At 35.2% G+C, this 22785-nt stretch overlaps 1 protein-coding gene across 2 annotated transcripts in view; it reads right to left on the bottom strand.

The window, feature by feature from the left end:
• The window catches only part of ZNF654 (zinc finger protein 654), a 91337-nt gene continuing 68552 nt past the window's right edge, over positions 1 to 22785 (bottom strand). Inside the window, exons 5-9 of one of the 2 annotated variants that reach the window (XM_069578844.1) lie at positions 19979 to 20181; positions 19258 to 19397; positions 12330 to 12471; positions 3713 to 6059; positions 1 to 3111 (exon numbers count right to left, since the gene is read on the bottom strand). In XM_069578844.1, coding sequence (XP_069434945.1) covers positions 3104 to 3111; positions 3713 to 6059; positions 12330 to 12471; positions 19258 to 19397; positions 19979 to 20181 — 2840 coding nt within the window. In that variant the 3' untranslated portion in view covers positions 1 to 3103. Of the gene's footprint in view, positions 3112 to 3267; positions 6060 to 12329; positions 12472 to 19257; positions 19398 to 19978; positions 20182 to 22785 lie in introns of those variants that run through there. The other variant, XM_069578833.1, reaches the window with a different exon arrangement.

Raw genomic sequence — 22785 nt, 5'->3', positions numbered from 1 at the left:
TTACCAACAAGGACAATGTTTTATTGAACAAATCTATGTACAGTACAAAAAGTTTCTTGAAATGAGACACTATTGTTGATTTATTGCAGTTCAATGGCTCAGTTTTAATTTGTACTCTTATAAAATGCAAAGTAAAATAATTTAATGTTCAACAAGGAAGCACAAATTTCCTTTCTTGCTGAATCTGTAATACCTTTCACATATTAACAATTCCAAAATGCATATGCAGCATTTAGTCATTCTCAAAAGGTGTTTTACAGTACCAAATAAATTAAAAAATAAACACTACCATTCTTTTAGGTTTTTCCACCCATACTACAGTTTGAACCAAATATGAAAGGAGTACGGCTGTACTTTCAAGTGCGATTTGAAGAGAATCACAAGTTTGATGTTATAAGTTATCTTTTCATTATATAATTGGTGGTTTAAAAGGAAAAAAAAAATATGGCTAAAGCCCAAAGTACCAGTGTCCTTGTCCACGAAGGGTCTCCTTTTCTATCTTCTCCATAATATCTGAGCAGCAAAATTTCAGATTTGCTATTCTTTTGACCTTACTGAAACATAGCAGAAAGCTAGTATTTAATATTTCAATGGAAACTTTTATTTGACAATGAAGGATTGAAACCTGGTCCATGTAAGATAAACACATCCTTAAAATAGAAGGAGTAGAGGGAAAAAAAAGAGAAGATTTTGAGGAATAAGAAGAAAGCTTTCTTGTCTTCTAAATCCCACATTAAAACTGTTGGAAGTTTACACACCTCATAAAAGCAAAATGATGTAAGTTTTATAAGGCATACATAAGAAAATGCACATATTCTTTCAATAGCAATTATTTGATAAGAGGTTAGAAACAGAACAATGTGGTCCAATAGAATTTTACAAAACAATCTCTTGATGTATAAACCAATTTGATCTCAGTCTTTCAGAAAGTTTTCCCTTAGCAAAACAAAAGTAGAAATAAAACCTCAAATTAAAGACAAAAAAATAACAAGTGGAATATGTTTAAAATATTTTGGTATGAACTACAGAATGAATGAAAACAATCTGCAGACATGGATTTACGTCAATAGTTACAACTTATAAAAAAACAAAAAGTTAAAAATGTGATAAAATGTTAAGCTGTGATTTTAAACTTCTGGAAAACATACAAAGCAAAAATATTTCAAAATAACTTCACTGCCCATATGAACTAGTCTCCAAACAGGCATTTGTATTACATGACTGAACTGAAATAGAACTCAAGTATTATATTTTAGTATCAGGAAGCATGGAAGATGGTTTTTTCTTTAGTTGACCTTAAAAGACATTAAAATCTGATCAAGCTGTTTATGTTATTTAAATGTAAAATCCATAGCCTAATATAGGCTACGTAACAAAACAAAAACCTGATTTGATTGAAATGGATTGATGACTATCAATTGCATAGTAGTAAATGCCTATGATAAATAAACTAATAAAATTGGGACATTATTTTAGATATCTGATTTATCATGACCTGGAAATCCTAATTTAATAAAGTCTGGATGCTGCCCACTAAGAAAAGTCTCACTTCCTTAGTAGCTTCATTTAAGAAGCTTGAATATCCAAAAATTTATAATGTAGGGTCTGATGAGATTATATACTTTGAACAAGAATGTATCAGTTGAAATAACTGGAATATTTGGTTGACATATTTGTACGTTAATAGCTCTGTCTTTAAAGTATCTACCTTTGCAGCTTTTGTTCATTTTACCCCTGCTATAGATTAATACCCTATTAGGTAAAAGGAAGTCTTTAAGCTTCTTCTTTTAAAGACTATACAAGTGGAACACATCTGAGAGGTTATTTTTAAAAACTTTTTAAACAATTTATGGGCTATTAAGTAAAAATCTTCCTTAGGAAAATTACTGGTCATCAAAGAAAATAAATGCATCAATATATCTTACTGTGTTCTTGCTGTGCAAGTTTTTGTGTAAATATTTCCTTTTATATATAAAAATCACTATTCAGGCCAAATTTATCAGCAATAAATAAGAAAGCATGAGTAATATGGCTTATTTTAGAATAAACTCTCCTAATTGAAAAAAAAACCAATGAATTCTTGACCTGATTCTTAGCTGCGTATTTTTTTTTTACAGCCAGTTATTTTCATAGGACTGTACTTAGATAACTCACATTAATGTCTAAAGGACCTTACTATGAATCATCAAGCAATGTCCTAACACTACTCTATATACAAATAGAAATATCCCAGTGTGCTTATACCATTATTCACATTGAAAAATTTGCAATTCAGTGTTTTCTTTCAACTAAGACATCTAAGACAGCCTTTAATGGTCGTACATTCCTCCCATCTCTCCTCAGAGTTACTGGTAGTATGTTTTCTATTGAGGCTGCTGCTTTACAGCTCATTGGTATTATAAAAATGGAAAGTGGAAGGTTCTGTCAAGAGCTCATTAGCAAAGCACTATTGTTTTGCCTCCTGTTAATTTTCAATGCTGGCATGTCATTCATTGAACTCTGACCTAATCAATCCTCTGGAAACAAGTTACAATCTTTTATGGCTAGGATGGTGATAAGTCAAGTTTTATTCTGTCAGTTTCTAAATAATAATAAACCAAATAGAAATGGTTCCTTAAGCATGTTTGATCCAAAAGAAGGACAAAATCTGATAACGCATGACAAGAATCCTATTTGTAGAATACTTTAAATTGTTTATTGTAAACCACTCCTTCTTTTATATATATATATATATATATAATGGGTTATTTTTCCCTTTCTGTAAGGCCATAGCTGGTTATTCTTTTTGAGTAGTTGCCTCAACGTGTTTCTCACATAAGCGAAACTGAACATGCTGCTATTGATCATCATCAACTTCTTAAAAAAACAAGTTTTTTCTGGATAACTGGTACTTTGGGAGTTTTGTAATAACCCTTTTGGAGTCTAAACCAGCACATCTCCTCTGTGGGTTCATTCTAGAAAATGTGCTTTGTCTTTATCTTTAGTAATCCAAGATCGCTCTAAAATTAAGGCCATCAGGGAAATAGCAAACTGATGATGCATTTTCTTGTAGTGCTTTTTGCACACTACTGCTTGATCGACAGATCTTTCTGAAACATTTTTATCAGGCACCTGTAAAACAGAACACGTCTGTTAATTCATATTTTATAGATGTTCATCTAGTATTCTAAGTTAGATTTCCTGTTTGTTTATACCCTTACTCATTCAAAGAATATTAATACTAGTAGAAAAGCATGTTCTTCTTTAGCTCAGTTTGCTTTTCAATTATTTTGTTTTTATTTTTTGTTTTTTAAAATTTTTGTTTTTGTAATAGAGGCTCAGCTTCACTTGTTTTATATTCTGGCATGCAGATGAAAAACACTTTCATCATAATTAGTTTGTCTTCAGATTTCTTACTACATAAAAACATGGAATGAAGAAAAGCCTCAGATAGTTAAAATGTATGATCCAAAAAGTATGAAAAAATTGTGTTTAAGTTCTGGCTTCCACAAGTTCATAGGCCTAGGCCTATGCAAATTACTTGTGAATGTCAGTTCCTTGATATATAAAACAGGAACAGAACCTTATGGTGGTTGTATGGATTACAGGAAATAATGTATGGAGTAGTGCTTTATTATCTGTGTTATACAAATGTTAATTTTTTTAACCTTATGACGATTTATGGCATTTTCTACTTCTACAGATATACCTACTGAGAAGACAGCAGACTTACTTTCATCATCTGAATCAAATCCAAAGAGGGTCTGACATTTCTTTTGTGCAAGGTGAGCCTCAAGTGCTTCTGCATTACAGTAGGTGGTCAGGCATTTGCCACATCTTAATCTTTTCACTGATTTTTTACAAACGTTATCTTGATCAGAACAGGCATCTACCCTATCAGTCAGAAATTTTCTGCGTTTTGGCATACTAAGGTACCGTTCATCAAGGTAACTGGGAGGCAATGGTCTGACATATGGCTTTGTTAAAATTAAGCCATATGAAGTGTGTTCGCTCGTCGGATTTGGTTTGGAAGGTGCCTGAGATACTGGCAGGGTATTGTGTTCTTGTGGTACAACACTGGGTAAAATGGAACCGTTTTCTGTCCTGATTCTACTTGTATCAATTTTCAAAGCAGGATCTGATGAAACTAAAGGTGTCTGCTCTATTCCACTGTGTCCATTGACTAAATCATTAATACTACAATTATTTTCAGAATTTGGCTCTATGTCAGGCATCTTTTGGTCTGTCAAGCTTGTATCAGAAACAGTGTCATCAGAATGTTCATCTCCATTCTGAATTAAACTGTCTGTTTTCTTTTCCATACTTTCTATACATGTCTTTGGTTCTGTAATCTCTTTCCTTGATTTGCTAATAGAAACTGGGAGACTAGTGGTCTGTCTCTCATTACCAGATGAGTCTTTTTCCTGATGATTAGATTTGGAGTCTGTAAGAACATCCCAAAGAATTGCTTCACTTGGCTGTGCAGATGATTCTGGTGTTTTACTTAAATAGTGCTGAGCTTCATGTTCATATAGCAGAGGAAGATCTTCAAAAAGCTCATGGCATTCTGGAAAACTACACTGAGCTTGAAATATCCTGTGACTTTTTGTGTGCTGAGCAAGTTGGAATGGCAGCTTAAATGATTCATTGCAATTAAAATGCAAACAAAAATACACATTTGGATAGCTGTGTCTATTAAGGTGATCTATAAAATGCTGAGAATCTTCAAACTGCCTTTGACAAAATTTGCATTTTCCTTTGCTCCACTTCATTACTGTTTGCCGCACATTTAAATCAGTTGGATGTACAGTCCTTGCATGCTTATTCAGAAATCCAATTCTTTTAAATATCCTGACACAGCCAAGAGCAGGGCACTTAAAATTTCCTTCTTGGTCTGTCGCATATATGTCTTTTGGATGGCACACAGCTCCATTGATTTTATGAAGTACTGAACTTTCTTGATTCAGGTCATAGTCATCTTCTTCATAGTCACCTTCCTCATCTTCTTCTTCCTCATAATCATCCACACAGATAGGTAATGGCTCTGAGACATTATTTAAAGAAGTATCAGGGCTGCCATTTTCAGTAATGTTTTCAATAACATCTTCTGATACATTTACAGGAATTTCAGTGAATTCACCCACGTGTGCAGGGATGACATCTTTGTTTCCATCACTGGAACCAGTAATAGTCTCTACTTCCAAATCCTTATTATCAGCATTCCCATTTTCAAATGAAATGAAAGTATCAGAACAATTCATTTCTTCCAAAGCAGGATTTTCTTGATCCTCTTGCTGAGCTGCAGCAATTTGCTGTCTCTGTATTTTCTTAACGTGATTCTTTAAATGCTTCTGCATAAGTCCTCTGTTTCTAAATTTCCTGCCACATATCACACATGAAAAACTGCCCTTTTTCTGATGAGCCTGGGCATGCCTTACAATGTGACCACCTAGAAATTCCTTGTTACATAACATACACCGATGCCTTGGGACATTGTGATCTACTCTGGAAGCATTAAGAGCTGTAAGGTTTTTCTTTGCATTAATAGGGCCTTTTGGTTGCACTCCAGATATATCATCAGGATCAAGCTCTCCAGGGCTCTGATCTGTAAGAGAGTCAAGCCCTTCCTCTAAACCGTGCTGATCCAATGCCTTTTTTACATTACCTGTAGAATTTTCCAGTGCACTTTCATTTAGAAATCTAACTGCTGATTTGTCACTCAGTAATGCTACACAGTTTTTCTTAATCATTATGAAGTTCCAGAATTCAGGATCAAAAAACAATCCCTTTTTCAAAATTGGAAGTAATTCAAAACGAACACGATTTTGAACACTACTTGTGCCTTCATTGTATTCTTCATCTGGACGTTTGTAAAGCTCTTCAACAGTATGATAAGCTTCCAAGGAGCGTTCAAGAAAAAATATTGAGAGTGCACAAATCCTGAGAATCTCCAAATCATTTGGTAAAAAATGTGCAATTGTTTTATAAATTAGACATTTAGTTTTAGGATCATCATGAAGATCTAGTTGTAGAGCACAACCACATATTTCAACACAAATTTGTAAGCCTTCTTCTTCAACCTGTAAAAGAAAAATATTACCACTGAATACCTTCTAAAAAATTATCAACACTTACTAGCTTATCTTTTTAAAATACAACTCTGAAACAAAAGCTGAATAAACAAACATAGTATTCTAAACATGCAGTTTTCTTCAATGGGTAGCCTTGTTTACTCTTTTTTAATATATAAATAAATTTCTTTTTTTTTACTTGAGAATAATCTGGAAAAGATAGCATTTTAGCTTCAATTTATTTAATTTTCAAGTTTATAAGCCTTACTAACCATAATACAAAATATTATAACCTTATGGTGATTAAAATATAAATGCTTCATAAACTTATGGTGATTAAAGTTTATTACAAATCTAGATTTTTTTGTTAAAAAGGATGGCTTATGGAAACTTTCATAAAGATGCACTAAATAATATTATTTTACTTATTAAGTAATATTATTTATCAAAATAAGCAGAGAAATGTAATCCATATGAAGAAGGCAATTACAAACTTTCCAAATAAGTAAGGTATCAGAATAATGAACGTACTGAAAGTTATCTGAAAAGTATTCAGACTTTGAAACTTTTACTGATGACTCAAATGTAACTGCATCAAGCTTTTAGTTGGGAATTTGTTGATTATCCACTTGAATTCCAGTTATAAATAATGCCTCTAGTGATTTGGAATATCTGTTCGTTTGAATAGAAAGAGATAAAATAGTCTGTTTTGAACAATTATGTGTGTGTATCATATCGCCTGCATATGGTAAATTACGGATGACAGGGAGGAACAGGACTTTGCCAGCTTCATGTCCTCTGAGTTCCTTACATGCTGTGTAACCCTTACTTACAGTTGCACAAAGCAGGCCTTAACTCTGCATATCACTTTACATAGCTGGTAAATTCCTACCTATCTCCTACTCATTCTTTGAGAATCCTAAATAGCAGGGACAGTATCTCATGTGGTTAGTATCGTCTGTGGTTAGCACAGGAGTTGGCAGACCTCTGAATAAGTGTTTGCAGAATGAATAAGATCAGATATATTATACCAATTTTCAGTTCAGTTCAGTCGCTCAGTTGTGTCCAACTCTTTGTGACCCCATGAACCGCAGCACGCCAGGCCTCCCTGTCCATCACCAACTCCCAGAGTTCACTCAAACTCACGTCCATCGCGTCAGTGATGCCATCCAGCCACCTGATCCTCTGTCAACCACTTCTCCTCCTGCCCCCAATCCCTCCCAGCATCAGAGACTTTTCCAATGAGTCAACTCTTCACATGAGGTGGCCAAAGTACTGGAGTTTCAGTTTCAGCATCATTCCTTCCAAAGAACACCCAGGACTGATCTCCTTTAAGATGGACTGGTTGGATCTCCTTGCAGTTCAAGGGAGTCTCAAGAGTCTTCTCAAACACCATAGTTCAAAAGCATCAATTCTTCAGCACTCAATTTCTTCACAGTCCAACTCTCACATCCATACATGACCACTGGAAAAACCATAGCCTTGACTAGATGGACCTTTGCTGGCAAAATAATGTCTCTGCTTTTTAATAATGTCTCTGCTATCTAGATTGGTCATAACCGTCTTTCCAAGGAGTAAGCGTCTTTTAATTTCATGGCTGCAGTTACCATCTGCAGTGATTTTGGAGCCCAGAAAAATAAAGTGTGACACTGTTTCCACTGTTTCTCCATCTATTTCCCACGAAGTGATGGGACCAGATGCCATGATCTTCGTTTTCTGAATGTTGAGCTTTAAGCCAACTTTTTCACTCTCCTCTTTCACGTTCATCAAGAGGCTCCTTAGTTACTCTTCACTTTCTGCCATAAGGGCGGTGTCATCTGCATATCTGAGGTTATTGATATTTCTCCCGGCAATCTTGATTCTAGCTTGTACTTCCTCCAGCCCAGCATTTCTCATGATGTACTCTGCATATAAGTTAAATAAGCAGGGTGACAATATACAGCCTTGACGTACTCCTTTTCCTGTTTGGAACCAGTCTGTTGTTCCATGTCCAGTTCTAACTGTTGCTTCCTGACCTGCATGCAGGTTTCTCAAGGCAGGTCAGGTGGTCTGGTATTCCCATCTCTCTCAGAATTTTCCAGTTTATTGTGATCCACACAGTCAAAGGCTTTGGCATAGTCAATAAAGCAGAAATAGATGTTTTTGCGGAACTCTTTTGCTTTTTAGATGATCCAGCGGATGTTGGCAATTTGATCTCTGGTTCCTCTGGCTTTTCTAAAACCAGCTTGAACATCTGGAAGTTCACGGTTCACATATTGCTGAAGCCTGGTTTGGAGAATTTTGAGCATTACTTTACTAGCGTGTGAGATGAGTGCAATTGTGCGGTAGTCTGAGCATTCTTTGGCATTGCCTTTCTTTGGCATTGGAATGAAAACTGACCTTTTCCCGTCCTGTGGCCACTGCTGAGTTTTCCAAATTTGCTGGCATATTGAGTGCAGCACTTTCACAGCATCATATTTCAGGATTTGAAATAGCTCAACTGGAATGCCATCACCTCCACTAGCTTTGTTCGTAGTGATGCTTTCTAAGGCCCACTTGACTTCACATTCTAGGATGTCTGGCTCTAGGTGAGTGATCACAAAATCGTGACTATCTTGGTCAGGAAGATCTTTTTTGCACAGTTCTTCTGTGTATTCTTGCCACCTCTTCTTCATATCTTCTGCTTCTGTTAGGTCCAGACCATTTCTGTCCTTTATGGAGCCCATCTTTGCATGAAATGTTCCCTTGGGATCTCTAATTTTCTTGAAGAGATGTTTAGTCTTTCCCATTATATTGTTTTCCTCTATTTCTTTGCATTGATCGCTGAGGAAGGCTTTCTTATCTCTACTTGCTATTCTTTGGAACTCTGCATTCAGATGCTTATACCTTTCCTTTTCTCCTTTGCTTTTCGCTTCTCTTCTTTTCACAGCTATTTGTATGGCCTCCCCAGACAGCCATTTTGCTTTTTTGCATTTCTTTTCCATGGGATGGTCTTGATCCCTGTCTCCTGTACAATGTCACGAACCTCCGTCCATAGTTCATCAGGCACTCTATCTCTCAGATCTAGTCCCTTAAATCTATTTCTCACTTCTACTGTATAATCATAAGGGATTTGATTTAGGTCATACCTGAATGGTCTAGTGGTTTTCCCTACTTTCTTCAATTTCAGTCTGAATTTGGCAATAAGGAGCTCATGATCTTAGCCACAGTCAGCTCCCGGTCTTGTTTTTGCTGATTGTATAGAGCTTCTCCATCTTTGGCTGCAAAGAATATAATCAATCTGATTTTGGTGTTGACCATCTGGTGATGTCCATGTGTAGAGTCTTCTCCTGTGTTGTTGGAAGAGGGTGTTTGCTATGACCAGTGCATTCTCTTGGCAAAACTCTATTAGCCTTTGCCCTGCTTCATTCCGTATTCCAAGGCCAAATTTGCCCATTATTCCAGGTGTTTCTTGACTTCCTACTTTTGCATTTCAGCCCCCAATAATGAAAAGGACATCTTTATTGGGTGTTAGTTATAAAAGGTCTTGTAGGTCTTCATAGAACCATTCAACTTCACCTTCTTCAGCATTACTGGTTGGGGCATAGACTTGGATTACTGTGATATTGAATGGTTTGCCTTGGAAATGAATAGAGATCATTCTGTCGTTTATGAGATTACATCCAAGTACTGCATTTTGGACTCTTTTGTTGACCATGATGGCTACTCCATTTCTTCTGAGGGATTCCTGCCCATGGTAGTAGATATAATGGTCATCTGAGTTAAATTCACCCATTCCAGTCCATTTTAGTTCGCTGATTCCTAGAATGTCGACATTCACTCTTGCCATCTCCTGTTTGACCACTTCCAATTTGCCTTGATTCATGGATCTAACATTCCAGGTTCCTATGCAATATTGCTCTTTACAGCATCAGACCTTGCTTCTATCACCAGTCACATCCACAGCTGGGTATTGTTTTTGCTTTGGTTCCATCCCTTCATTCTTTTTGGAGTTATTTCTCCACCTATCTCCAGTAGCACAATGGGCACCTACTGACCTGGGGAATTCCTCTTTCAGTATCCTATCATTTTGTCTTTTCATACTGTTCATACCAATTTTAGTCTTCTGAAAATCTACCATTTACAACTTACAATCCTTTTCTGAATTTAAATTTCTTATTTCTTATTGCTACTTATAATTTCTTATGGTCAATTACAAAACATGCATAAATTTTCCAGATACAGCAAATTCAAATCCACTACTTCAAGACAATTCATTCTCTTTTTCCAAAGTTCTCTCTGCATCCTCTACCTTTCTTCACAAATTATAATGTACTTAGTTGCTAAGGTTTAAAAAAATTTCAGGATCATCACAAAAGGGAACAGGCTAAGGCTACTTTCTAACCTGAAAGCCTTTAACAATTCCACTACATTTAGGAATTGTTTCAACTTTTAGTGTAATATTCAGTCCCTTCTGGATCTCTAGCAACCCCAACCCCACAGCAACTGAACTCTTTGATTAGTTTCCCCATCCACACTCTCCTGTTAATGTCACTGGACAGTTATGAGAACCAAATAATAAAATGAGAAAAAGAGGCTCTGTAAACTATGAGTCCTCTACAAATATTAGAATCATCCTATTCTATCATTTAACACCCAGGTGAAAGCATCCTCCTTTGTGAAGCCTGTTCAGATATGCTATCTGTAACGTCTCCTTCTGAACTCACACAGCATTACCTGTGCCTCCTTTCACAGCACTGAGGCATATGAATGATCTATTCCATTAGATAAAAATGTTTTTAGTAGAGTGGATAAGAAATTAAGCACATTTAAAATTCTTATTTCATCTTTGAATTTTTCTTATCATGTATTCTTATGTTGACCATGCATGTGAAATTGAGAAAGTTCTAAGATAATTGGCTGAACTTCACCTATATTTTAAACTTTCTATACTCTCTCAGTTTTTGGTGAAAAGTGGAAGTGTTTGTCACTCAGTCATGTCTGATTCTTTGCAACCCCATGGACTGTAGCCCTCCAGGCTCCTTTGTCCACTGGATTTTCTAGTCAAGAATACTGGAGTGGGCTGCCATTCCCTTCTCCAGGGAACTTCCCAATCTAGGTTTTGAACCCAGGTCTTCTGCACTGCAGGCAGATTCTTTACCATCTGAGATGAGAATCATTTGTTTAAAAAATATAGACAGAAATCTTTCTTTTTAGAAAAGTTTTACAGGTGATTCTGATGCACTTCAAATATTAAGTGCAAAATTTGCACTCTACAGCATAGATTTTTTTTTTCCATTTTTTGGTGGCACGAGAGGTTAACTTTGATGATGCATTTAAATGACAAATCACTATTTAATAATGAAGCTATTAGTGTAGTTAGCTAAAAAGGACCTAAAAAAGTCCTCTGATACAGTTCTTTATATCATGGGAATATGATACAAAACTTTGTACCAAGGGAATATGATCACTACATGGTCATACATCTAATGAGTAATGCAGTAATAAATATGATAAATGCATAAATGTATAAAAAATTAAAATACATTATTTAATGGATGCCTCCTTATGTAGTTAAAAGAAACCTACATAGAGATTCAGTTAAATGGAGCTATCTAAAATGTAAGGTAGCTTTATCTTTCCTATCTTTGTATTCAAAGTTGTTAATATTTGAGGAGAAAAAGTAAAAAGATCTATAGGATCTGCTTTTATGTCTATAGAACTGTACACACTTGCCAGTAGTCCATGAAAAACTTGCTTCAGAACTATTTTTAAAAACAGGTAATGGGTTTTTACTCTTATTTTAAATAAACATTTTAAAGTTTGTCCTTAGGTTTCAAAAATGCCTCAGAATTCATTGTTCCTTATCATTCTAAACATCAAACTTAAAACTATGAACTGTATTTCTCTACGACAGTGAATTAGGTATTACCTATAGTTACACAAAGATCATCTGCAAATTAGTTAAGATTATATAAACAGGATTTAGAATAATGTTAAAAGTGACAGGCTTATTTAATTTTAAGAAAAGAGATAACAGCTTCTTACAGAAGCAAGTTGTTCCCAGATAAAACTTTATGTAATACTAAATTGGCTTTTTATCTCTCTTTTTTTTTTCAGTTATTTTCATTTATGTATAAGCTTTGTGTCTTGGGAGTTTGAGGTTAGGGCGAGGGGAGTATATAATATATGGAGAACGTGGCCTTAAAATCTTTCTTTACTTCAATTACATGATCAAATAAATGTTATAAGAGATGCAAGTTTTAGTGAACTGTCATTTAAATTTAACTTAAAATGAAGGGATAAATATATACTATTTACCTCATCTTTAATGATTTTCATGAAAGGAAATATGACTCTCACATTAGTTGCTGTTCTTAAGAGCTGGTAGCACTGATCTACAAAAACTTGTTTTGAAGGATTGGACTTAAGCTGAAGTTTACTCCATATGAAAATCAACTCCCTGTAAATGAGAAAAGAGAGAAATATCAAAAATACAGTTTATTCAAATACACACATTAGCTGTCTTTCCTTTATTCTGTAGTGCCCTGACTGGGATGTATACAAAGTGGGTGCAAGTGGATATTAACTCCACTTCCAAGCTACTTCCAAAGCTACCTGTTTGGGACTAACAGAAGCTGGGAGGAAAGGAGAGATCAGAAATTACGACTTGCAATGGCACAGAATGTATCCCAATCATATGCCAACAAACCTAAGGCATCTAGTACTTGATCAAAACACATTCTAATTTCAGTGTACCAATATTAATGAGATTACTTTTAAAAAAATAACTTTGACCTTTAAATTAATATCCACTTGCAAATTTAGAAATCAATGTTGTACTTTCTGCAAAGAAGAAATGATTCATACTTTTAAATCTATTAAGATACCAAAAGTACTACACATTAAAATTATTAAGTATATTATAGCATTGATTCTGAAATTTTATGTTTTATATCATCTGCTCTTCCATTACAGTGTAGTACTTTTAAAGGAACAAGCTATGGACCATTTAAAATATTTCACAGGTAGATTCTTTTCTAAAATATGGAGGGCAGAGGAATCTGGTGTGCTGCAGTCACAAAGAGTTGTACACGACTAAGTGACTGAACAACAACAACAGGAGCGAGCAATGGGTTCTGAGACAAAGGAAATTGTAAGGTATAATTGAAATGTTTGGATATTACATTTCAGCAAGTTATAACTCCTTGAAAAGTGTCATAAAAGTTACATAAAGCATCATAGTCTAAAAAGTATTAAAATAATTGTTGAAAATATATATTTTTAAAAGCAATATACTGATTATGTACTTTGAGCCCAGCACATAAAGCTATTAAATCTAAGGACAGTTTGACTACTATCATGAAGGTGCACATACTCTATTTAGAAAGACAATATAGAGAACACAAAACAAAAACTGATGGCAAGCATCACAGAAAGTAAAACCAGAATTTCACTTCCATTTCATACTAGCTGTGTAGGTGTTCCTAAGTTTCAGTCTACCGCTAACTTTTTTTTTTTTTTTTTGCACACAGAATTCCTTTGAGAAGCTCATGAGGTTTCATACCATGCTCCCAAATCTCTACCTCTGATTTCTCCAGTTTGCATAACTGGTTATTTCAATTTAGATTGGTTTCTATCACTTTAATCCATTTTAGTTCAGTTCAGTTGCTCAGTCATGTCCAACTCTTTGCGACTCCATGGACTGCAGCACGCCAGGCCTCCTGTCCTTCACCATCTCCCGGCATTTGCCTAAGTTCATGTCCATTGAACTGATGATGCCATCTAACCATCTCATCCTCTGTTGCCCAAAGACACTAAATATTCCTCTAACCTGTTTGTTTTTCATAGTCTCTAATTTTCATTATACTTTTGCCCACAATTTTATCATTCTCAATGTTATCACCTTAGACCCTTTAATTTTCCATATGTACTTCTGTAGGGGTTGCTAAACTAATCTGCTACCAGTCTCCTAGATTATTTTATTTAGTACTTGTTCAGTATGCTTTATGGTGTTAAAAGCAACAGAAACATGGGTTTTGGAGTCAGAAGGATCAGGATCTGAATCCTGGGCATTCTTCTAGGTTGGTTTCCTCAGTGTCAGTTAATGTGCTTTATTTATTCTCTTTTTTGTTTGTTGATTGCTCTACTTGGAAAATAATTATTTCTAAGATGAGCTTATCTGTCAAAGTCCTTATCAAGTAACTCTTCATGAAAACTTTCATGAATACCCCAAACTAAAGTGATAATTATTTCAGAACAGATCTTATCTCTCTTACTGATTTCATGCCTTTCATAAACTTCCTTGTTTTGGAAGGCCTGTTTCCTGACATATTAATGCATTGTAAATCTTCTCAATGACACACTGTATAGTGGAGCTAATGGAAAAGAACAGGGATTGAGAATAAATGAGACCTACTCAAGAGGCCTGCGTCTCAATTAGGCATTATATACCAACTGGGATGGTACCACCCAGTCCACAGTGAACCATCATTCTCTAAGAAGAGACCTAATACACAGGGTTGGAACCTCAGTGGCCATGCCTTCTATATGACCCTCCTCACTGTTCCTAAAATATTAATCTAAGGATGGGAAACTGACCTCAGTTCAGTTAGAACCCCTGAAATGGTCTCAACTCTAACTATGAATCCTGGGGAGTGCTGCCATTCTTCTGGTCTACAAAGAGAAAGACTGAAGCCAACTGGCAGATCAGAGATACTTTTTAAAAACCCCAGCAATCTCAGCATCCTTGTTAGCAGTTATTTTTGAGGACCACCCATATCTCTGCCCTTGATGTGGCTTGTGTAATATCCCAGTATTCATTCAATAAATGCTACCTTTTCCCTGAACCAGTTAAGACACAGAATGATATCACTTGCAAACTGACTAGAATAAATTCCAACTCCATTTTGTTATTATTAATAGCTGTGTGGCTTTAACCTCTTTTATCCAGAATTTTCTTACACATAAAAAGCATTAAGACAGATAAGTGAAAACACCTAGGTAAAATGTCTAGTAGATACTGATGCTTAATAAATTGCTCACTGATAGTCTTTGTGAAGACCAAAGGGAAAGTTTAATGAAGCTTTTGTTTTCTTTTCGCAAAAAGGATCCGTACAAAAAACATAGCACTGGGACTTCCCTGATAGTCCAGTGGTGTAACAATCCGCCTTCCAATGCAGGAGATGCAGGTTTGATCCCTGGTTGGGAACTAAGATCCCACATGCCTCGGGGCAACTAAACCCACTCACCGCAACTAGAGAGCCTGCATGCTGCAGGTTAGAGGGCCCGCACCCTTAAGAGCCCACGCACCACAGGTAGAAAAGCCTGCATGCCACAATGAAGAGTCTGCACACCTCAATGAAGACCCAAGTGCAGCAAATAAAAAACAAACAGAAAGCCTCACAGCACTGACTTGGTGTACAAACACATTTCCCAGGTAGCTCACTGCTAATATAACCATCAAGTTATCTAATTGCAGAGAGATATAAAATGATTTATAGCCACCCTTACCACATAGATTTTTTTCATACTATACCCATTTTATAGTAAGTAATATTTAATAGTAGAGGCTGCTTAGGTTTGAATCTCGGCTTCATTTACCCCATGAGATTGCTGGAATAAATGAGATTATATATAAGCACAGACTAATGAAAGCACTCAGCCAATATAAGCAGCTGTTATTATTATATTATTATTGATGGTGACAGAACTAGATTAGTAGCTTGTTTCATTGGCTTGAAACAAGAGTAAAACTGGACTGTACATCAAGTTTTGTCCTCAGAAAGGGGAGATGAAGAACAAGCTGAAGACCAAAATGAAACAGACAAAGACCTTGTAAGCTGGAAGAATCCTGCTCTTCAAGTTACAATGAAAATCAACTTTTAGAAGAAAGAAGACCCTAGCACTCAGAAATATAAAGGAGAGAGGTAAAAGAAATAAGAGGGCAGGCAATCAGAACTCAGCCTACTCAGAAGGAAGCACAAAGAAGCAGGCTAAGGAGTCCTTTTTTGTTAGGCAGCTGGGAGGCACACACCCACCTTCTATTTTTAGAAGGTGCCTGTGGCCAGGAGCAGGAAAGATAGACTCTGTTCTATTTTTGAAGTTCCTCTCTAAAGAGTAGAAATTGGTTAGCCAAGAAAAGAAGAAAATAAAATGTTTTCCTGGTCATTTTTTGGTTTATTTATAGGTGATTCCAGCTTACTTATAAGTATGTCAAAATGAAAGACTAAAGATAGTCTTAAATAGTTTAATAAAGCCAAGGGTGGAGAACATTCCTATTACCATAGAAAAGATATATTAAATAGTAATGACTATACATTGTTTCAAAATAATTACCTATCAAGAAATGATAATACTTTGAAAACTACTTAGAAGTGTAAGTCTTAACCACTATCTCCTGATCCTCTTCTCTATTTGCAACTCCAATTTACATAGTACACTTTTGAATAAAAATTTGTACAATCTAACTTAGAGTATAGTCCCACAGAAGATAAGTCCACTAGCTTCTAGACCTAACTCTATTAACTAGCTTTTGACTCCATCTCTGAATCTAAAGATTTTAATCTATAACATCTATATTAAATAAGTTTATCTTTACACCTCCTTCAAGCTATTCTTTTAAGTATCTAAGAACTTAAAATTTAAAAGCATTCATTAAAAAATATTTATAGCCCATACCATTTCATATTATTTTGTTAGGTAAATGAGACCTAGTTTTCTCTCAAGAATTGGTGACATGTCAAATTGGTAGTAATGTGTCTGTGTGTACTAAGGTAGAGGAGGCAAAAGTTATTAGGATTTTTTTCTAATTATTCTTGATTTTCTCTAATAGTAAAATACTCTCAAATTAAATTAAATGCTCTTAAATTAAAATACTCTCAAACCACATTCTGAACTACATGATTACCTGGATCATGTAATTGGATGCTTCATATGTTCTAACAACATTTTAATGTTTTTTAAATGCTCAGAAAAACTAACAGTCACATAATAGCATTCATATTAGCACCCCCTCACCCCCTAAATGAACTACTTAGCTATGAATCTAGCAAAATATGTATGAGATCTACATGAGGAAAACTACAAAACTCTGATGAGTGAAATCAAAGGAGTAAATAAATGAAGAGATAGTCCATGTTCATGGACAAGAAGACTAAATATTACAAGTTATTAGTTCTTCTCAGCTTAATCTACAGATTCAACCCCAATCTAAATCCTGGTAGTTATTTTATGGATATGGACAAACAGATTCTAAAGTTGTTATGGAGAAACAAGAGACCCAGAATAGCGAATACAATACTGAAGAAGAACAAAGTTGAAGGACTGATACTTCCTAACTTCAGGACTTAATATAAACTAACATAATGAAGACAGTGTTGTACTGGTTTAAGAATAGACATACAGATCAATGGGAGAGAACAGAGCCTAGAAATAGATGTACATAAATATGGTCAATTGTTCTTTGACAAAGAAGCAAAGGCAATGCAATGGAGCAAATATCTTGTCAAGAAATGGTGCTCAGGCAACCAGACATTCACATTTAAAAAAAGATGAATCTAGACACAGATCTTGTGTGTTAAGTGGCTTCAGTCATATCTGATTCTCTGAAAACCTATGGACTGTAGCCTGCTAGGCTCCTCTGTCCGTGGGATTCTCCAGGCAAAGACCTTACACCCTTCACAAAAATTAACTAAAAATGGATCATGGTCTAAACAGAAAACACAGAAGACCTTGTGTATGGTGATGCCTTTTTAGATATAACACCAAAGACATGATCCATGAAAGAAATAACTGACAAGCTGGACTTCATCAAGATTGAAAACTTCTCTGTGAAAGACAGTATCAAGTCACAGACTGGAAAAAAGTATCTGTAAAAGACGCATCCAATGGACAACTGTTATCAACAATATACAAAGAACTCTTAAAACTAGACAATAAGAAATCAAATAACCCAATTAAAAAATAGACTAAAGATCTTAACAGATACCTCACCAAAGAAGGTATACAGATGGCAAATAAGCATGTGAAAGCATGCTCCACATCATATGTCATCAGGGAAACGCAAACTACAACTAAATTAAAACAACAATGAGATACCACTACACACCTATTAGAATGGCTAAAATCTGGGACACTGAAAATAACAAATGCCGGTGAGGATGTAGAGCACCATGAACTCTCATCCATTGTTGGTGGAAATGAAAAATGGTACAGCCACTTTGGAAGCCAGTTGGGCAGTTCCTTACAAAACTAAATATATACTCTTACCACAAGTTCCAGCAATCATGCTCCCTGGTATTTACCTAAAGGAGTTGAAAACTTATGTCCACATAAAAACCTATACACAGATGTTTATAGCAGCTTACTCATGATTGCCGAATCTTGGAGGCAACCAAGATGTACTTTAGTAGACCACAGATAAATAAACTGTGGTACATCCAGAAAATGGAATATTATTCAGGACTAAAAAGAAATGAGCTATCAAGCTATGAAAAGATGTGGAGGAAACTAAAATGCCTATTACTAAGTGAAAGAAGCCAATCTGAAAATGCTGTATACTGTATGCTTTTAACTATATGATACTCTGGAAAAGGCAAAACCATAGAGATAAGGGGCAGGGGTGGGAGGGAAGAGATGAATAGGTTGAGCAAAGAGGATTTTTAGGGCAGCAAAAATACTCTGTGTGATACTATACTGATATATATCATTATATGTTTGTCAAGATCCATAAAATAATTAACAGCAAAAGTGAACCCTAAACATAAACTGGACTTTGGGTGATTAATATATGTCAATGTAAGTTCGTCTTTGGTTGAAAAATATATATATACCATTGTGGTGAGTGTTTTGATAATGGGGAAGGATATGCATTTGTGGGGACAAAGAGTATGTGGAAAATGTCTGTACTTCCCTCTCGATTTTGTTGTAAACCTAAAACTTCGCTGAAAAATAATCTCTTAAAAAATTTTAAAATAACTAAGTGTAATATAAAACATAATTATTTCATTATAACACATTTCTTAAATATAACACTGTTATTACTGGCACATTTTCTTTTTTATCATTTTGTCATTTCTTTTTGATCATTTTCTTTTTTAACCCTATTGTGCATTGTTTCTTGCACAATAAATGTGTGTGTGGGAGAAAAATGGCTTAACTTAAAAAAAAATAAGGTATAAATTCTACTAACGAATTCTCCTTCTGCATCCCATCTCACCATTTCTTTGTCTGTATTATGAACACTTACCAGATACAGTACATATCCCCATTCTGGAGCTGTGAAATAAGAAAGGATTCACAGAGTTGCAAGGCTAACATAGTCTTGCCTTCTTTTTCAGTGTTACAGATGATATCAATTCCACTCTTACAATCAGTTTTCAGTAAATGCTATAAGATGAAAAGAAAACTCAGTTCATATCATTAAAAATATCTAGAAAGATAGCTGTAATAAATGTTTAAGCATTCAGAAGAATTTAGATTTCTAATTTTCTTCTACAAAGACAATGAATTATACGGAACTATTTTTGTTTTTCCATAGTTTCACTATATAGCACCTACAGTTTATAATGACTACTTTTAACCTCAATGTCCACAGCTTGTAGGTACGTAGGGTCCATATTAGGAAAAGATTAATTCTTTCATCTTAAAAAAACAGCAAAGTTAACAAACACTGCAATTTAATTTCTTAGTATTTTAATTAAGATGCAAAATCCTGATGCTTCTCAGTTTTTATTTAACCTGTCACACCAGAAACTCACTCAACATGAATAATGCTTATCAATGAAAATTTTAATTTCATCATTTGTTAATATGAGCTAATTCAATATGAGCTTAAAAATGGTGTCAAAGGGAATACATCTAGATAATGTAATCTTACGGCCTTTGATAGTACTGTAAAAGGAATTTACCAAAAATGGGCTATGTATTTTTTGGTAAGTTTAATAGGCAAACATAATCTCAAACAGTACCTCCCGGAATAGGTGATCTTCTACAGGTGACATAAACAGACAGGTGAAGAGTGCTTGATGGAAGTACAAGTCTTTACTGATTTCTGGGTGATTTATACAACATTTAATAAGAGCCATTGCTTCAGGTATGCGTTCACAAGCAATTAGGTATCTGGCACGTAGTTCAAAGAATAGTGGATTTTCAGAACTTAAATATTTGTTCACTATATTAAAAATAAAACAGACTCTTATTACTCTCAAAAAAAGACTGTCTCAAACATTTTTCTTTGACACTTCAGCACTAACATGTAGTATCTAATTAAATCAACTATTTAATTAAATAGCATTTTCCTTACTAGGAGTTTGTGAAAAGAATATATCAGTTAAATGGTTGGAAAAATAGCAATAAAAGACAACAAAACTGTGCCCAAGAAATATTTGCTGATTTTTTTCAATCTAAAGAAAGAAGCAAAATTAAAAAAAAAAAAAAACACACATGAAATACTCTTTTTCTGTGTTCTCTAATGTTAAAAAATGTTTCAGATAACACAGGATCTGGAATTTCTTGCTAGTCTAAGATTATATACCTTGTCTTCTTACCATTATTTTCATTACTGTAAAATTAGAAGGCTAAATCCTTATCTGCCATTAAAATCATATTAATTCAGATTAATTATAGTGAAATATAATTTGAATTAGTGAAAAGTTTGGTCATAAACGAAGTACATGTTATTACTTTCTAACAAAAAAGCAAGCTAAATGTAATGTCAAATAGGACTGCTTATTAATATATGTCCAAGGATAATCACTAAACTTAATACTTGGTTTTACACAATTTTAAAATATAAAAACACCTTTACCTACATAAGTTTATTCAGACCTAACAACAACGTCATGACAGATATAATACTTGTTTTACAGATCACAAAACTGAGTCTCAGAGAGGTCAAATGACTTGCCCAAGGACAAATAATTAATTAAATAAGTGGCAGAGCAGGAAATGGAACCCATATTTCATGATTTTAAATCCAAAAATGTTTTAGTTAATTATATATATTTAATCAATAGCTTCTGAAATGCCTATGAATAATGTTTTATTTGGGCTTCAACATTTGCCTTGCAACTCTGTTTATAATATCTTTACCCTAATGATCACAAGAGTCGAATCATCCACATTAATGAGCTTCTAGAGCAGCTTTTCCCAAAATGAAGTATACTAGGGTAAGTATAAAAGGAGTATGTATCAAAGAACTATACATAGTATGTGCTGAGCTGTGCTGTGTTTAGTTGCTCAGTCATGTCCGACTCTTTGCAACCCCATGGATTACAACCCACCAGGCTCCTCTGTCCATGGGGATTTTCCAGGCAAGAATACTGGAGTGGGTTGCCATGCCCTCCTCCAGGGGATCTTCCCAACCCAGGGACTGAACCAGGTCTGCAGCATTGCAGGCGGATTCTTTACCGTCTGAGCCACCAGGGAAGCCTATAAACTGTGTATATAAAGGGTATCAGCCTCACACCAACCAATAATGGTTTTGTTCTAGTTCCTACTTAGAGAAACCTAAAAGTTATCTGAAAAATCCAAACTCTCTCTCCTGTTCTCACTCCATATGAATCTGTCTTTGCTTAGCTCCTGTCCCCTCTGGCCACATTCCCCAGCTTCCTCAGAGATTCCTTCAAGGCTGTCACCCCTGCCTTCCCTATATTTGACGGTTCATACATTCCCTCAATAATCCAGCTCTTCCTCCTCAGATGTAACTACCGCCTCCGTCTTCACTTTTTTTTTTTAAATTCCTGAGACCTTCACATCAAGTGCTAGTTCTCCTTTCTGTCCCTTATATTTACACGATGACACCGCTGCCACATGTACCTTAGCCCTTTCCTTCTGGTCTTGTCCTACTTCCCATCTTATTCCACCACTCTCATTATGTCTCCTGGCCTTATCTCTTTTCATCTTCTCTCACATCTTTTCTTGTCCCCTATGCTTGTATCTGGGGGTCAGCTTGCTTGTAAGCCCTAGAATCATAGCCCCTTCCCTACTCAGTTCTACTCACAACCCACTCCCACCCCTTTACCTGGGACAAATAGAAAGATCCTACCATACTCAGGCAGTTGGTGGTATGCAATGTTTTCTCCCCAATCTCTGAATGGTTTCAGAGGTCTTGTCTTTTCCCTTTGGCCATGTTATAACTACACTCCATAGGCTCTCTCCATGCTCTCGAATGTGTCCAGACTTTTGTGCTTATTCTAAGTTTCAGTGACCCAAATGTTCTGGGGCTCAGAAATAATATGGCAAATATATATATATATATATATTTTGAAGAATTAATTAGAAATAGTTGACAGAGCTTCCTGCCTTCAAAAGGAGATTTTGGCTCATAGGAATCTAGATTAAAAAGAAAGTGATGTCAAAAAGGTATGCAGGTAGTAAGGGAATGAGGCAAAACTCCTACTGATGAAGGAAGTTTGGGAAATACTGCTCTAGAGTATTTGGAACTGAAATTTACTTCCTCATTTAATTAGTCATACATTCACTTATGCATTCATGTGGTCATTCATTCAATAAACAAGTACTGATACTGAGTACCTACTACTCCGTACCAGGTACTGGGCTAGGTGTAGCATATGTTAGTGTTTATCAAAACAAAAGCTAAAGGAACTCCATCCTTCATAGAGTTTCCTGTATAAGGGAGATTCCATGTGCTTAAGCAGAGTGTTGTTTTTTTTTAAGGGTGTTCCTACTTAAATAGATTTTAAAAACATAACTTAAGTGACAAATACAAACTCTTTGTAAATAAGTAGCATCTGGATACTAAATATGTTAACAC

This window comes from Ovis canadensis, chromosome 1 (genome assembly GCF_042477335.2).
Source record: "Ovis canadensis isolate MfBH-ARS-UI-01 breed Bighorn chromosome 1, ARS-UI_OviCan_v2, whole genome shotgun sequence".
NCBI classification, from domain to species: Eukaryota; Metazoa; Chordata; class Mammalia; order Artiodactyla; family Bovidae; genus Ovis; species Ovis canadensis.
Note: the sequence above shows the minus strand (reverse complement) of the source record. Positions and strands in the feature narration are given on the sequence as shown.